The sequence below is a fragment of the Capsicum annuum genome, unplaced genomic scaffold (assembly GCF_002878395.1).
Source record: "Capsicum annuum cultivar UCD-10X-F1 unplaced genomic scaffold, UCD10Xv1.1 ctg21144, whole genome shotgun sequence".
NCBI lineage: Eukaryota > Viridiplantae > Streptophyta > Magnoliopsida > Solanales > Solanaceae > Capsicum > Capsicum annuum.
Window position 1 is genome coordinate 1 of NW_025827053.1, and position 1,359 is coordinate 1,359.

Genomic DNA, 1,359 nt, shown 5'->3' on the forward strand with positions numbered 1-1,359 from the left:
CTAAACTCCAAAGCTCTACTGCCAAAAGAGTAAGACTACATACTTAGATCTATCTTGTTTTTCATGCAAAATAGATTACTTATCTTTAAACAAGGTAGTATTAAAATTACTAGTATATGCATTCATATGATTTTCTTATTTAATTGAATTATATATATTAAATAGTATTTTGATGAAAGGGTCATTTTTATCAATAGTTGGGGGTAATATTTATTATATTATTATGATTGTAAAGGCTACATTTTGAGAAAACTTACCTGTAGTGGCCATGTATGAAACTTAAAACTCTTTTTTCGTTGACTTTAAATTATATACATAGGCAATGTAATTATTATTTGTACGCTATCAGTGAAGTTTAACATATACTAGCAGGTTTGTTATAACATACTTACCAGATATCTAATTAACTCTTGCCAAAAAATTTATGGATAATCATCTAATAAATGATCTTATTGGGTAATTTGAATGGCAGCTAGTTGCAGGATTACTCGGAGTTGAATCAGGTCAAGACGCTGTTCTGAGAGCATTGCTTTATGAGCGAGGAAGAGAGAAGGTAGAACCCTACGGGATTACAGTAGCAGAGTTCACAAACCGAATATCAAAGCTGAGGAACAAACTAGGACGCCATGGAATTAAAGATGAAGGACTTAATGTGAAACCAAAAGTAGGTGCTGAAGGGAGGATTAGGGGGAATGTACTTGCAGGTAGTGGCTAAATAAATATTTTGATTTAGAATATTCTCTATATATGTACATAAACTAATATTGATTTATACGCACAAAATAGATTTTTAGTTAAAAGTGCTCAACTGAAAACATTTTTGTCTATGTGGTTATTCCGCTATTTGCAGGGGACAAGTACTCGATGGCCTACGACAGAACGCCGAAGGAAATATTAAGAATAGTGTACGGAAGTGGAAAAGAGAATAAACCTGGTGGATTTTATCCAACGGGAGCAGAAGGGGCGATAGCAAAATCATATCTTAGGCATGGGGACTAGCTATTTGGAAAAATACAAAATTATTGCTTACTTCCTGCAAAGTAAATAAAAATAAGTGAGTTATAAAGTGGGTAGTAAAAATGATGTTGGGATATTATATTTGTGCTTAAATATTAATTTATCTAATGAATAGTATCATTAGATTATATCATATTATACTAAAAGGGGAAAGATCCTATCCCTAATGTTGTATCTCGTGTTTTTGCCCCTGTTGTAAACCAAAATGTTACATTAAACATTTGATTAAATTAACATATTAAATATAAATAGACTAAAATAAATAAATAAAATCATTCATTGAGAGGATGAGTTTGTTTTACCAAACAATAATTATTGTAGGTTACACTTTTATAATTTCTT

General features: G+C 30.8%; 1 protein-coding gene across 1 annotated transcript; it reads left to right on the forward strand.

Annotated features, from left to right (window-relative positions):
- Positions 1-5: 5 nt before the first annotated feature.
- Positions 6-1,147, forward strand: LOC124890632 (desiccation-related protein PCC13-62-like; the record flags this gene model as incomplete). Its single annotated transcript, XM_047402426.1, has 3 exons — positions 6-29; positions 473-704; positions 851-1,147. Coding segments are annotated over 3 exons (405 nt in total), but the record flags the coding sequence as incomplete, so codon positions are not given.
- Between the last annotated feature and the right edge of the window lie 212 nt (positions 1,148-1,359).